The sequence below is a fragment of the Typopeltis vanoorti genome, chromosome 21 (genome assembly GCF_054136105.1).
Source record: "Typopeltis vanoorti isolate ZY-2024b chromosome 21, IOZ_Tvanoo_1.0, whole genome shotgun sequence".
Classification (NCBI taxonomy): Eukaryota; Metazoa; Arthropoda; class Arachnida; order Uropygi; family Thelyphonidae; genus Typopeltis; species Typopeltis vanoorti.
The window spans coordinates 85,434,202-85,447,337 of record NC_143569.1 but is presented as its reverse complement, the minus strand read 5'-3'; the positions used below and the strand labels follow the sequence as shown (position 1 = coordinate 85,447,337).

Below are 13,136 nucleotides of genomic sequence, written 5' to 3'. Positions count from 1 at the left end.
AAGATAGGCAGGGCAATCAGGGATGCTACTGATATTCAGCAATTACAAAATGATTTGAATAGAGTGGAAATTTGGATGTCAGTTTAATGTTAGTAAGTGTAAAGTTATGCACTTTGGCATGTATAGAGTTCCAGCGGCATAGTATATTAGCAGGATTATGCTACAAGAAACTGAAGAGGCAAGGGATCTTGGCATATTCGTGGATAGGAATTTAAAGTTCAAAGGTCACATAGCAAAAGTTGCAAATACAACTCAGAGAATAATTGTGATATTGAAGCGAACCTTGACATGTAAGGATAAGGAAGTCATTTTGCCTCTTTATAAAGCTTTGATAAGACCACACCTGGATTATTGTGCACAGATTTGGTCTCCCGGGTTAAAAGGGGATAAAGAAGCTGTGGAAAGGGTGCAAAGAAGAGTTACAAAGATTATATCTGGATTATGGGATTTAAATTACGAGGACAGATTGCAAGTATGTGGATTGCAGACTCAGGTTAACAGGAGAAAGAGAGGTGATATGATAGAGGTCTATAAACTTCTGAATGGGTGTTATAGGATATCAACGGATGAAATTTTTCATTATGTGGAAGGTGGGGAGAGAACACAGGAGGGCATCCATGGAAGTTAAATTTATTTGCAGTCAAGAAAGGGGTAAGAAATAGGTTTTTCTCTCAGAGAACAGTGGAATAATTTGCCCTTAGGGGTAGTGAGTGCATCTAGTGTGAATGAATTTAAGAAAGTATGATAGCTGGTTTGGGTGATATAGAGCCTCCCTCGATCAGTCCTTGACTCCCTGGAGTTCTCAGATAATAATAATAATAATAATTCTGTTCAGTATTACTCTGTTCATGATTTTATACATGTGAGAGAGTGTAAACAGATTGGGCAATAATATTTTTTGTCTTCCTTGTTCCCTTTTTTGAATACAAGTATGGTTTTTGAGATCTTCCATTCCTTTGGAACCTTTCCTTCTTTGAAGTATGACATGAATTTCGTAGCCAAGGCTTTGAATATAGTTGGTCCACTTTGTTGATTTTCTTCATCCTTAACATGATCAAGTCCTGAGGCTTTACTTTTATTCACTTTCTTTGGCAAACATAAGAATTTGTAATTTTTCACCATCTATACTTATTCCTCTGTTTAGGTCTATTTTTCTCAGAATATATTCTAAAGTGCTGATAAATAGATTTGGAGAGATCACATCGCCTTGGCAGACCCCTCTCTAATATCTGTATTTATATATTGATCAAATAGGGTTATTTGTTCTATTTTCTTCTGGAAGTACTTCTGTATATTGCTTGGTTTTGAAATAATAGGTTCTGAGACCTGGCATTTAGTTCCATAAAGGGCATTAAAGAAATTCTGCACAATTTCTTCTCTCTTTTTTCTGTTAGTATGTTTTTCTCCATTTTTATCATATAGAGCAGAGGGAATTGAATGCTTAAAATTTAATCTTTCTCTATTTTTTTAAGATTGGTTTTTGCCTGTACTGCTTCTTAGTTTTTGTACCCTGAAAACTTTGTAGTCTTCTGGAAATGTTTTGCTAAGTAACTTACAAATATTTTTGTATTCTAGAAATTTCCTTGAGATTTCTTTAGTTTTTTTCTCTTTTTCAGTAGTTCTATAGTTTGAGATGAGAGTCATTCTCTTTTATTTTGTTTCACAGGAATTTCTGATTTTTTTCTTGCATTCATTGAATTTTTTAATAAATTCAGTATAGTCATCATTTATGTAGCCGTTCTTAAGAGTCCATTCAGTCTCTTGTATGTACTTCCTGAACTTGTGATAGTCTATTTGTTTGGGCTGTCTTTTGTGATTTGATGTTGCCTTGATATGCTCTTCTTATGCTTATTCCTATAATGAAATATGTTTCGCTTTTTGTACCAACATTTTGTAACAGTCTTTTACAGTCTGTAAAAATGTAGTCAATTTCATTTTTTATGTCTCCATTCAGTGATTGCCAAGTCCATCTTCTTCCTGGGCATTTGTTGAAAAAAATGTTCATCATAAAGTTGTTCAACTGTAGCAATACGCGTGGATAGGCTTATGTGTTCGTCAGACATGTTATGATAGGTTTCACGGTATAAAAAGAACACAGATGGTTAAGCAAATAACTATTTATTAACTTAAAAGCTAATATTTCGCTGGTAATATATCCAGCATCTTCAGAGCACACAACACAAAGTTTGTTACAAAGGCAAGATAACCACAATCCGGTGTAACAGTGGGGACAGTATAAGTGATTGCAGCGTGCAACACAAGACTAAAGTCCTAATATGGCGCCATCTAGGTTAAAAAAAAAAAAAAAAATCAAAGTTTTGAAATGGTAGTCTAAATGATAAAAAATAAAAGTAATAAATATTAATTTGGTCTTAGGATGACTGTCTCCCAGATCTTTGGTAGATTTATACAGCCATACTTGTTAAGGTTTGGGGTATGTTTCAAGGCTTCAGTTGATTCCAGGAACAACCTCTCTGACTTTTAGAAGCTTCTGTGCATTACTTTTGTTTCTTTCCAATTGATCCTGTGTGTAGGGGTATCCAAAGCATGGTCTGCCAGACCCGATTTACCATAGTGAAAGTGTCAGATATATTTTTTGTGTTCACTGAGGCGGATGTCCACATTTCTTCCTGTCTGTCCGTAGTAGGCTTGATGGCAAGAACAGGGCACTTCATAGACACCAGGATGTGATAAAGGAGTGCATTTGTCCTTAGGTGAACGGATGAGAGTTGCTAATTTTTTATAAGGTTTAAATACTGTGCGTAATTGATGTTTGTTAAGCACCCTAGATATCTTTTCAGATGTGCCTTTAATGTATGGGATGGTGATTGTTTTGTTGTAGTCTTCTGTGGTAGATAGAGGGGATTTATGGGTAGCATTTAGTATGTTATCTATTTTACGGGGATTATAACCATTGTTTAAGAAGGTTTGACGTAGGTGAGAAAGTTCAGCAGTGAGAGCAATGTCATTGGAACAGATTGCTCTAGCTCTATGGGTTAGTGTTTTTAAGATACCATATTGTTGAGAAGGGTGGTGGTGTGATTGTTTGTGTAAGTATCTCCCTGTATGTGTGGGTTTTCTGTAAACAGAAAATGATAAGGAACCTTCTGGAAGACGTGTGATCAGTGTGTCCAAGAAAGGCAGGCAGTCATTGGCTTCTAGTTCCATTGTAAAGTGGATTTTAGGATGCTGGCTATTTAGATGCGCTAAAAATGTATTCAATGTGTCTGGGACATGTGGCCAAATGGCAAACACATCGTCAACATAGCGTAGCCAGAGGCTAGGTTTGAGAGTGGCTGTGTTGATAGCTAATTTTTCCAGATGTTCTATGTAGAAGTTGGCTAAGGGGGGGAAAGGGGTGAACCCATAGCTGTCCCATCTAACTGTTTGTATATTTTCCCTTTCCATGTAAAATAACCTGCCTGTACTGTGAATTTAAATAGCTGGTATATATCTGGGGGAAATTGTGAATTTAGTAAGTTAAGTGTTTCAATCAGTGGTACATTAGTGAATAATGAGGTGATATCAAAACTCACCATTAGGTCTGAACTATTTAAGGTGTGGTTTTCTAAAATACTTTTTAGGTGGGTAGAATTTTTAACAAAGGAGGGAGAATTGTTTGTGTAAGTGGTTAGTGATTTTGCTAAATGTTTGGCTAGTTTATATGTAGGACTGTTTATACTATCTACAATAGGACGTAAAGGTGTACCTTGTTTGTGTATTTTTGGAGCACCATATATTCTGGGTGCTTTAATGTGTATGGGTTTAAGTTTTTTGACAATTTCTTTAGGCCAGGAAGTGATTTTGTTCAGTAACTTGCACACCTTATTCTTTTGTGAGTTGGTGGGATCTCGATCTATGATTTGATATGTAGACCGGTCTTGGAGCAGTGTATGCATTTTGCTTTCATATTCTGTTGTATCCATAACTACAATGGCGTTTCCTTTGTCTGATTTGGTTATTGTAATGTGGTTATTATTGCGTAGTTCTTTTAGGGCTATTATTTCTTTATGAAGGATATTATTTTTGGGAGGCTTAGAATGGATAAGGATATTGGCTACGTCTAACCTGATATTATTGGCTATGGCTGGTGGCAAGTCGTGAATCCCACGTTCAACGGAAGCCATTTTTTTAGTTTTAGGCACATCTTTTGGAGTAACGGCAAAATTGTGTCCAAGACTTAATGCACTGGTGGCCTCTTTAGATAAGGTTGTCGATGATAGGTTCACAACGACGCCATCTTGATGAAAATGCGGCCGCTGTGTAACATTGCGTTGCTGGAGGATTTCAAATTTTTTCTGGTGTCGGTTTTTAACTTTAGCAAATTCTTTATTGGCTGTAGAGTCGGAGATTCTATCCAAAATCTCCCATAGCTGCGGGTTCAAAATGTCAGATAATGTGTCACGAAGTACACTGATCGAGGAATTTATTTTTGAAAGTTCTCGGCGAGTAGCGTATACCTGTTCCCGTAATAGTGCTAAACTCGCTCTTTTATAAATACGTTGGGCTTTGGCCGAGTGAAACTTGTCCCTAATTTTTATACGGTTTGGTATCAATTTGGTATCTCGGCACCTTTTTAAGAAGGCTAACCTGTTCAGTTGTCGCGCCAATTTTACTTTCCACTTACCGTATTGTCGTGTCTTACGTACGATGTTATCTCCGTGAAGAATATTTATACGCGTGGATAGGCTTATGTGTTCGTCAGACATGTTATGATAGGTTTCACGGTATAAAAAGAACACAGATGGTTAAGCAAATAACTATTTATTAACTTAAAAGCTAATATTTCGCTGGTAATATATCTAGCATCTTCAGAGCACACAACACAAAATTTGTTACAAAGGCAAGACAACCACAATCCGGTGTAACAGTGGGGACAGTATAAGTGATTGCAGCGTGCAACACAAGACTAAAGTCCTAATATGGCACCATCTAGGTTAAAAAAAAAAAAAAAATCAAAGTTTTGAAATGGTAGTCTAAATGATAAAAAATAAAAGTAATAAATATTAATTTGGTCTTAGGATGACTGTCTCCCAGATCTTTGGTAGATTTATACAGCCATACTTGTTAAGGTTTGGGGTATGTTTCAAGGCTTCTGTTGATTCCAAGAACAACCTCTCTGACTTGTAGAAGCTTCTGTGCATTACTTTTGTTTCTTTCCAATTGATCCTGTGTGTAGGGGTATCCAAAGCATGGTCTGCCAGACCCGACTTACCATAGCGAAAGTGTCGGATATATTTTTTGTGTTCACTGAGGCGGATGTCCACATTTCTTCCTGTCTGTCCGTAGTAAGCTTGATGGCAAGAACAGGGCACTTCATAGACACCAGGATGTGATAAAGGAGTGCATTTGTCCTTAGGTGAATGGATGAGAGTTGCTAATTTTTTATAAGGTTTAAATACTGTGCATAATTGGTGTTTGTTAAGCACCCTAGATATCTAAACACCCTAGATAACTGTAGCAAATTTGACTAATCTCTCTCTCTCTCTACTCTTCTATTTCTATCTCCCAGACCATTTGGACCTATAAACGTTTTGTTTTGTTTTCTGCATCCTATTTTGGCATTAAAGTCTCCACCAATGAATGTGTATGCTGACTTGCAATTAAATAACTGTTCAAGATTCATGTAAAAATTTTCTATTTCTTGATTATCAGCTATGGATGTTAGAGATAGCAGGATATTAATTTTATTGTTATATTGTTCTCTATTCCAATTAGGAGTACACCTATTCTTTCAGATATTATGTTACAAGAAAGGATCAACTTGGTGAGCTTAGATTTAACAATAAAGCCCACTCTACCTTATTTGCCACTGTCTGACAATGCTCCCAGGAATATCTGTGAGCCATCATTCCATCTTGCTGTCAGTTCTTTGAATCTTTTTGTTTCATTCACTAGGAGGATATCTAAGTTGATATTGGTTAGTTCTGTGATTAATAAATCTATTCTTTAGTCTCTTGCTAAAGTGCGGGTATTGAGGATACCGACTGCCATTTTCAAAGATCTAATAGGTGACTTGCCTTCATCTGCGAGATTCTTAGTACTCCTGGCCCCACTAAGTGCCTTACTGCTACCGTAGAAAGGTGAGTGTGGACCGTGCAGGACTTGGGGCTGTTTCTGTTGTTGCAGTGGTGGCATCTTTCTGTATGTGGATATACACCTCTCCTGACTAGGATTCTGAAGTGTTCACCAGAGCTGTGTTAGTGGTACTGGGTTCAGATCCAATAACGGCTAGGATTCCCAACACCCCAGGGTGCACCATGGGGAGGTAGTGGACTTTGAATCCCTGCTAGTTGAGGTAGTTAGCAATTCATATATCATCCTCATAAGTGTGACATCGTGAGAAGCATGAGTATAGATGAAATAGGAAAGGATCAAATGATAGTGAGTGAGCAAGACGATATGAGGAATTAAGTAGATGTCAGTAAGTGGAAAAAGGATAAAACCATTCCACTTTGCAAAGAGTTATAATAAGAAGGCTATAAATTATAGACCAAATGCTGTATCTTGAGTTGTGGTTAAGGTATTGGAGAAGTTTGTCATAGCTAGGATACAGAATAGGAATGAGATATTGACAGTGTTCTTTGTAATAGACAGTATGGGTTTGTTAGAGGGAAGTCATATATGGATCAGTTTACACAAGGAGATGAATGCATTGGACAAGAGAGAGACCTCTGAGCTGCCACACAACAAGTTGGTAACTAAACTGGAATAGAGTGAATTATTTATTAGATTAGTGAGTTCATATCCTTAAAGAGGAAAGCCAGTAGTGGTGTGTTGAATGGTTTTGTATTGGGACCATTATTGTTCAACTTGCATATTAGTGATATTGGGACAGGTTTAAATGGAGATATGAAGCTGTTTATGTATGATGCAAAAGTGAGAGAACAATGAAGAGTTAAGCAGATGTCGTGGTCCTACAAGAGGATCTAAATAGATTATGTGAGTAGGCAAATGAATGGCATATCTAGTTTGAGGCAAAGAGAATCATCATCATCATCAAATTCCTGCCATGTACCCTCAAGGGGTGTACAGGATATGATAGTACTACATGAAAATTTTACATCATTACTAACTTCTTATCTACAATTTTCCTCCAAATCAGTCTGTTACTTATAATAAATTTAGTTTAATCCTTTATCCAAGTATGAGCAAACAAAGTTTGCGCCTGAAAATATCTTCAGGACTGAATATGGTGTTGTACTCCCTTACAGGGGTAAGGGAGTACAACACCGGGCAACTCGTAGCAATGGTGGACCAAGCTAACAACACTCCTATCCCAGTATCTCCCATAATGCAAAACATAACTGATAACTGTGTGCCCTTTATAGTATACTAACAGCACACTTTGGATAAAGGATTAAACCAAATTTATTATAGTCTAACCAAGTGAAAAACAAACTTTCAACAGTCTGTTACTTATCAAGACTCCAACATTATCAGATCTTATATTTTTATCGTCTAAGGCACTTTGTACCATATCAATCCACCTATATTTTCGTCTTCCTATGGGCCATTTCCCTGCCAACCTGGCAGAGAACACTTGTTTTGCTAATCTCTCTTCGCTCATTCTGTTTAAGGGACCATACCACCTGAGATTAGTTCTGCTAATGCATTCCTAGATGCTGACAATGTCAAGTTCTTTCCTAATATCCTCATTTTTAATATGATATTGCTATTGATGCCATCTGTTCATGCCTCTAATCTTTCTCAGGACTCTCATATCTGCAGTCTCTACTCTTCGGTCAAGTGTTTTATTTCTGACCCAGCTCTCAGATCCATAAGTTAAAACTGGTTTGAACACTGTCTTATATACAGCTACTTTAGTGTTCCGACTAATTTCTCTCTTATTCCATATGAATTTATTCAATTGACTTCCTACCATACCAGCTAGTTGATTCTGTTGTCTATTTCCACATTTAATTTAGCATCTTCACTAAAAATCATGCCTAAGTAGTTGAAATGTTTTACTTGTTCCACAGGTTCTCCGTTCACAACGCAGTTGACATTTTCAACGATTCTGCCTATTTTCATTGTCTTTCTCTTTTTATTGCTGACCTTCATACCATATCTATTACAACAGTTATTCGATTTAGTCAGGGAATCTTGCAGACTTGTAGCGGATTTATTTAGAAGTATAACATCGTCCGCATAAAGCAAAGAGCTGACATTAACATCTCCAATTTTGATATCATGTTTAATACCACTTTCCTTCATTATGTGATCCATATAGATAATGACAGACGGGATAATGTACATCCTTGTCTCACACCAGATTTAACATTAAACCATCTTCCTGTACTTCTTTCAATTCTAATTACTGACTTACAACTCAAATAAGGACTAAGTATTGCTTGATATAATGCCCCATTGACACCATATAACTGTAGCGTATTGAATAGCTTCTCTCTTGGCACCTTGTCATATGCCTTTTCCAAATCGACAAAACTTGCATACAGATGTTTGTTATATTCCCATGATTTTTCCATTATTTGTCATAAAGTGAAGACCTGATTGTGACAGCCTCGTTTTGGCCTGAATTCAGCTTGTTCTTCGTCAAGCTTTTCTTCCACAATTCTTCTCAACAGTTTCTCAAGTATACTTGTATAAATCTTGCCAGGAACACTCAGTAGGGAAATACCTCTGTAATTCTCACATTCAGTTTTATTTCCCTTTTTATATATGGGTACTATGACAGTTCTACTCCAATCATCGGGAATTTGCCCTGTGTCCAGGCATTCTGAACTATGCAGTACAGCCACTGTAAGACTTTTATACCACCATACTTCAGCATTTCTGATTAATATCATCTACTCTTGCTGCCTTTCCACATTTCAAGCCTGTTGAGTGTTTTTTTATCACTGGGCTAATACTGCTTGTTTCATTTAGCAATTTTTCGAAGTAATTACTCCATACTTCAAGGATATCTTTTTCTCCCGTTTTCATGCCAACTTTATTATTTCTAACTCCTTTTACAGCACTCTTTCCTCCATTCCTAACAACCTCCATAATATTTTGCCACCGTCTTGATATTTCTTTTCTATGTTCTTGCCAAGGTCCTCCCATGACTTTTGTTTAGCTAGTTTTACACAGTGTTTAGCTTTCTTACATTTCTCTCTATATTCTCTAAGGGCACAAGCTGACTAATTTGCCAGGAACTTTTTATATGCTTTCTTCTTTTCCTTCACTGCCTCTTTAACTTCCTATGTCCACCATGGAGTTCTAATTTTTTCTATCCTTGCAGACAATTTCATCAGATGCCTCGCTAGCTGAATCAATCAGGGTTCTCTTCAAGGCTTGCCACTCAATCTCCAAGGTTTGGTTCCTGTTCTGAAACTTTTTCATTTTTTTCTTCAATAATCTTTGTGTATTTTAGTCTACAGTTCACATCTGAGAGCTGCTCAACTTTTATTCGCTTTAAAACTTTCTTACATGTTATTCTTTTCAATATTATTATTATTATTACCCCAAGACTTCATGGAGTCAAAGACAATCTGGGGGGGTCCTGGTTCTCCCCTGATCTTCCACTATTCTCTGTAGAACCTCTCCACCATTGATCCTATAACAACCCTTAATCAATTTGTAGGTCTCTATCATATCTCTCCTCTTCCTCCTGTCCACCAGACTCTGCAAATTACATCTTCTCAATCTTTCCTCATACTCGACATTCCAGAGGTCAGAAACTACCTTAGTCAACAGCCTTTGGACCCTTTCCAACATTTCTTCATCCTTCTGAAAACCAGGTGAACAAACCTGGGTACAATAGTTCATGTGTGACCTAATCAAAGCCTTATACTACAGAACAAGAATCTCCCTACTTCTTCATGTCAGTGTCCTCTGCATCATTCCCAGAAGCCTTTGTGTTGTCTTCACAATTCTGGCTATGTGTCTCCTAAATTTCAGATCCTTATCCACTATCACCCCCCAGAACTCTTATTTCTTCCAACTCCAACAATATATCCTCACCAAGCATAAATTCTACATCCCCATCTTTGTTTTCCAAATTTTAAAACCTTACATTTTGCAACATTCAACTCACATTCCCATTTCTTTGCCCAATCACTCAATTTATTCACGTCTTCTTGTAAGGCCACAACATCTTCACTACTCTCTATGGTTCGTCCCAACTTTGCATCATCTGCAAACAACTGAATATCTCCATCCAAATCTTTGCCAATATCATTAATATACAAGTTAAATAGTAATGGCCCTAAAACAGACCCCTGAGGCACTCCACTAGTGACTTTCCTTTGCCTGGATATCACACCCTCATACACAACCTGTTGATACCTATCAGATAGCCAGTCTCCAATCCAATGCACTAATCTAATATCCAATCCCATCTGCTCTAGTTTGACTATCAATTTATCATGAGGTACCCTATCAAAAGCCTTTGCGAAATCTAAGTATATTACTGTGTATCCTTCTCCTCTGTCCAAGGAAGCAGTCACTTTATTGTAATAAGTAAGTAGATTAATAAAATATGACCACCCTTTAGCAAATCCATGCTGACCATCAAAGATAATACCATTGTTGTCAACCCAACTCTGGAACCTTGTTCTCACAAGCTTCTCCAACAACTTATCCACAACACCTGACACACAGATAGGCCTATAGTTTGATGCGCGAGTTCGATCTACTCTTTTATGAAGTGGCACAATCTTACCCTCCTTTCACTCTTTAGGGACTTGACCGAGTGCAACTCGTATTAAAAAAACATGTCAAGACAGGTCCTCCTTGGAGAAGGAATATGTCATCTCCTTGGCATATTCCTTCAGAATACATGGTGATATATTATCAAGTCCCACAGCCATATTAACATCTAGTTTACTGAACTCCCCCATACGCCTCTTGCTCACTTACAGTCAGTCTCTCCTCCCCCTCATCAACTGCTCTCAATCTCTCCATGAAGTCGCATTCACAAGATTGAAAGATCTTTATGAATTGCTCATTAAGTATCTCCACCACACATTCTGCAACAGCTGTCTTTAGACCATTTTCTCCTATCAATGTCATCCTTCCATAATCATTCTTTCGTTTGCTGGCTACATATCGAAAGAACTCCTTAGGATTATTTTTGGCTTCATTAGCTAACTGCTGTTCATACCTCTCTTTAACTACCCTCACCAACCAAGTCACCCTCCTTGCCTGGTCTTTGTAGACCTCATGAAATTGGTTATTTCCACTTCTCTTATGCTGCCCTCTTTCTCTGTATCGCATGCTTAATCTCTTTATTCATCCATCTCACACCTACCTTATTTAACCTTCTCACCCTTGGAATACACTTAGACATTGCATCTACTAGATAGTTTTTTAAAATTCCCCAAGCTGCATTGATCTCTTTTCCAGTTAACTCCTCATTCCATGCTACACCTGCAAGCTGTCTCCTGAGCTCTTCATAATCACCCCCCTCCCTTGTAGTTCCACATATACCCTTTTTTCACAGGGGTCCTTGCACTGCTGGCAACCACCCAGGTAATCACCTCATGGTCACTTTCACCAATTGGTGGAAGATTTGACACCTCATTTATAATTACATCCTCCAATGAGATGACCAAATCCAAGACCCTTAATCCTCGTGTGCCCTCTGTTACATACTGTCTGAGGTAGTTATCCCTCAAAAACTCAAAAAACTCATTTTCTTTACTTCCAATTGCTATCTCATCATTCCAGTTTATATTGCCATAATTAAAATTGCCCATAATGATCACCCTTTTCTTATTTGCTTGGCTAATTTGATTATACATTTCATTATCACCACCATCCACATTACCTGGTCTATAGCAACATCCAACCATGTATTTGATTCCATTCACGTCTATCTCATACCATACTGCCTCAAAACCACTGGCACTATTTCCCTATCGCATCTCTACTTTGTATCCTGCAAAGAGAAAGGTTTTGAAATTTGGTATTTAAAGATGGAATGCAAAGTATAAAACTGGAGAAAATTTGAAGGAAGTGAAGTAGAAGTGGAACATGAAGTTTAGGAGTCATATTACTCAAATTGTGAAATCATCACACCAGATTATTGTAGTCATGAAGAGAACCTTGACATGCAAAGATAAGGTCATGGTTCCATTGTGCAAAGTCTTAATCTGGCCTCATATGGATTGCTGTGACATGAAAACAGATTTAGTCATCTGTTTTCATGAAATGAGGTTAAAATGGAAAGAGACTAAAGTAATTTCTGGTCTGTGGAACGTGCAGAATGAGAATGCCACCTGCAGAACCTTGTAAATAAGAGGATGCGACTGAGATATAAAAGCTGAGAAATTACTAGAGGGTCGTTATTAGGAAGGAGACAAGTAGAACAAGTTGTCATCCCTGAAATTAAGAGCAGATTTCCTTGCATAAAGAGTGGTTGGTAATGGAATATATTACCTGAGAGTGTGGTGAGTGTGGAAACAATGAACGAGTTTACGGCACAGTTTGATGAACTTGGTATGTGACAACAGGCACCTTCCATGATAAGTTTTTTCTCCATGATGATCTTGTATTATTAATAATGTTATAACAATGCATTTGAATTAATTTAAAGTTTACAGGCATTTATATACATTTTTAATGCTTTCTGAAACTTACCTTTGGATCAATTTCAGCAAAAACATCATTCAAAAGTTGAAGAAGCTGTTCACTCCTTAGGGAATCAAAACTGATAAGATTAAATTTCCTGTTGAATGGTTCTTTATTAAGCTCCCGTACAATAAATTTTATCTGCTCACCCATTGTTATCTGGAAATAACTAAATAAATATATATAATTTATACAGTAAAATTTCCTGTTAATAATTAAATTAAAAGTAAATTTAACTACAAAAATAAACATTACATAGAGTATACATACTTAATACAATAATTATACGTTATATAATCACTTATTATTGAAATTGAGAAAGTGATGGAGATCTGGAGGTGAGTGACCAAGATGGTGAAAGCTCTGTAGAATATTCCTTATGAGGACAGATTGAAGATTTGTACATCTGGTTGATAAGCAGAAAATAGAAGATACAACAGAAACATATAAGTTACCACAGAGGTTTTATAAGATTGGTGCAAAAGAAATTTTTAACAAATGACAAGAAAAAAGACAAAGAGAAAGCGAGAGAGAGAGAGGGAGAGAAAACACGGGCTCAG

The 13,136-nt window shown here is 37.1% G+C and overlaps 1 protein-coding gene across 2 annotated transcripts in view; it reads right to left on the bottom strand.

Moving 5' to 3' along the window:
• LOC150095072 (intraflagellar transport protein 81 homolog) overlaps positions 1 to 13,136 on the bottom strand; it is a 397,333-nt gene that overhangs the window by 354,100 nt on the left and 30,097 nt on the right. For both annotated transcript variants that reach the window (XM_090411322.1, XM_090411321.1), the window contains exon 2: positions 12,586 to 12,745. In XM_090411322.1, coding sequence (XP_090267448.1) covers positions 12,586 to 12,729 — 144 coding nt within the window. In that variant the 5' untranslated portion in view covers positions 12,730 to 12,745. The remainder of the gene's footprint in view (positions 1 to 12,585; positions 12,746 to 13,136) is intronic.